The sequence below is a fragment of the Electrophorus electricus genome, chromosome 10, assembly GCF_041902795.1.
Source record: "Electrophorus electricus isolate QZ-2024a chromosome 10, ASM4190279v1, whole genome shotgun sequence".
In the NCBI taxonomy this organism is placed as follows: domain Eukaryota; kingdom Metazoa; phylum Chordata; class Actinopteri; order Gymnotiformes; family Gymnotidae; genus Electrophorus; species Electrophorus electricus.
In genome coordinates, this window is record NC_137506.1 from 27,650,777 (window position 1) to 27,653,557 (window position 2,781).

Genomic DNA, 2,781 nt, shown 5'->3' on the forward strand with positions numbered 1-2,781 from the left:
GCACGAGCAAAGACATCTATGACTTCCTCAGGAAACCCGCAGTTTTGAAGATATTCACACATTTCCATGCTTTCCTGGTGGAAGTCTTCATTCTCACTGCAAATGTGTTTAAGTCTAAGTAGATATGAGTAAGGGACAGAATTTTTACAGGCCTTGGGATGTGAAGAACTGTACTGCAAATAGGAATGAGAGTCTGTGGGTTTATAATAAATGGTGGTATTTAAACAAAACTTCACTGAAATATCCAAAAAGGCCACCTTCATGCCAGGATGTGCTATACTCCATTTATATTCAAAAGCTGGGCGAAACTTGGAGAATGACAGAATGATGTTTGAGGTCTTCTAATGTGCATGTAGCAATACCAAAAATGTCATCAGTGTATCTCAGAAATTGTAAGAGTACATGTCCAATATATTGCTCAAAACAATGTTTCTCAATGCATTCAACAAAGAGGTTTGCATAGGATGGTCCCCTTTTAGTACCGATACTAATACTCTTATTTGTGAGTAGTACCTGGAGTCAAAGGTGAAGGAGATCAGAGTTAACACAAGTTCCGACAGTCTTAAGAGAATATTTGTGGGAGAATTTCTCAGGTCTTGCATCAAGTTTTTAATTGATCCTATATACACAGAACAAATACATACATACAGATATACTGAGACATTTCAGTTCTACAAGGAAGACTCCATGTCCAGTGCCAGTGCCCAGAAACATTTAATTCAACAGTAAATCAAATGAAAGATTATGATAGGATTTTCACAATATCATCTCACAAAATAAAGACCTCCTACCTGAACTTTAATGTCTGTTAAGTCCTCTCCTTCCAGAATACTTCTTGTGAGCTCTACTGATGCAATGGAATAGTCGATTCCAGTAAGATTTGTAAAACCTTGCTTGGCCTTAAGGGAAAATGAAAATAATTTTTACTTAATGTAGAAAATTAACCTAAAATATTTTACATCATGTAAATGTACAGATATATTGAGACATTCCAGTTCTACAAGGAAGACTCCATTTCCCATGCCAATGTCCAAAATAGCCACATGTAGAGGTATATTTTGCTTCTGCATCCATTGAATTACTCTTCTCATACTTCCCTCCCCAAACCTGTGGGTGGACAAAAAAGGAGAGCAGTGAACAAAAAAGCCTGCTGCAGTAAGTGAAGGAGCAGGAACTAGGCTTTGGCAAAAACAGATTTCTTCCTTTATTTTTGCAAGTAATTCTCTTGAGGTACAGGCTGTCATTTTATCAAGGGAGACCTGAGCACATACATATCAAAAGAATATTTTTAAAAGGGCATCTACATATATATATACACACACACACACACACACACACACACACACACACACACATACATACATACATACACATACACATACACATATACATATACATACATATATATACATATATATATATATATATATATATATATATATATATATATATATATATATATATATTAAATCACAATGTATGCATGAAAGCCAACAGTGTAGGAGAAAGTAGGCTAATATTAATTATCTAGCTTAGACATTACCATATTTCACCAACATCCCCAATGTCTTTGTAAGTCTCGAGCTCCCTTCTGTAAGCATTGTCCCAGCTAGGAGGCAAACATAAAAGGGTCAGAGCTTCATGGTAGTGGATCTGGCCGTCTCTCTATAACTCGATGCAGTAGTGCTGATTTGTATCGTTAGCTCGCTAATTTGGTTAGCGTTAGGTGCGTTTACTCATAGGCAAAAAATGTCAGAGTATTACTATAAAATCAGAAAACAATTGTATTTGTATACATAGCTTACTATTCTTTTGTTCCAAGTGCTGATGGGGTAAAATCATCTTCCACACATGGTGCTGAAGAATTATTTTGCGCGTGTGTGTTCTCAGTCGAAGCCATTGCAGCTAAATATCAAGAATGGCGTTTTACGCACACAACTTTCAAAATAAAAGTAGATAGCCACGCGACAAGAACAGCGTTGCTTCAGCAAGTCTAATTTCAACTACACCATGCTTCCTGTAAAGTCAGACATCATCTCTTATTTAATCTAAATCAAGTTTCTTGCTTTTCAAGACAAACGCAGAGGAGTTTAAATCCTGTATCTTCAAAGATATGTGAAATGTGTTACCTGAAATGAGGAGTGATTCTTTTGAGAAATCAGAAAATTATGAAGTATTAAGCACATTTTGTCCTAATTACTGAATACAGACTGAATTACATAAATATTATATAAATATATTATATTTTTTTCAGTATATTAATGATAGTATGTCTGTCAATATTTATTCATTTGTTGTATGGCTATGTATGTTTTACCATTGTCTGCTGACCTTAGAGGTGGAAGTACAGACATGCATTAGACAACAGGATCTTGACTGAACAGTTCAAAAGTTCACAGGCTGCAACTTCATTGTTCTACATAATTGTTGCATACACCCTCATTTGTTGGGGTCTGGTGGGAATCTGAATTCTTGTGGCTCTAAAGTATACAGAGAGATAAAATTCAGGCCAACCAAATACAAATTCACCTCAATAGTATTTACCATGAATGTGCAGCACATCACAATTTGAGAACAATGAAAACATACAAACATACTTTGCTTGAAATAAAAAATTCAGTACTACTAAAAGTAGCACACACTTCCAGTATGCACTGGAAACAGCCCCTTGTTTCCATTGTTAAATCTCACACTGAAACAAATTACTATGTAATTATACACAGGATAAGATGTCAAATATCCTGTGTCAAACCACTTTCACATAGGCCCACTCATTTCATT

The 2,781-nt window shown here is 35.4% G+C and overlaps 1 protein-coding gene across 2 annotated transcripts in view; it reads right to left on the reverse strand.

Annotated features, from left to right (window-relative positions):
- The window catches only part of eef1akmt2 (EEF1A lysine methyltransferase 2), a 10,125-nt gene extending 8,201 nt beyond the window's left edge, over positions 1 to 1,924 (reverse strand). The window contains exons 1-5 of one of the 2 annotated variants that reach the window (XM_081722246.1): positions 1,806 to 1,924; positions 1,544 to 1,609; positions 992 to 1,107; positions 792 to 898; positions 1 to 513 (exon numbers count right to left, since the gene is read on the reverse strand). The exon at positions 1 to 513 is cut by the window's left edge and continues 293 nt beyond it. In XM_081722246.1, coding sequence (XP_081578372.1) covers positions 292 to 513; positions 792 to 898; positions 992 to 1,107; positions 1,544 to 1,609; positions 1,806 to 1,900 — 606 coding nt within the window. In that variant the 5' untranslated portion in view covers positions 1,901 to 1,924 and the 3' untranslated portion in view covers positions 1 to 291. The remainder of the gene's footprint in view (positions 514 to 791; positions 899 to 991; positions 1,108 to 1,543; positions 1,610 to 1,805) is intronic. The other variant, XM_081722245.1, reaches the window with a different exon arrangement.
- Positions 1,925 to 2,781: the final 857 nt, after the last annotated feature.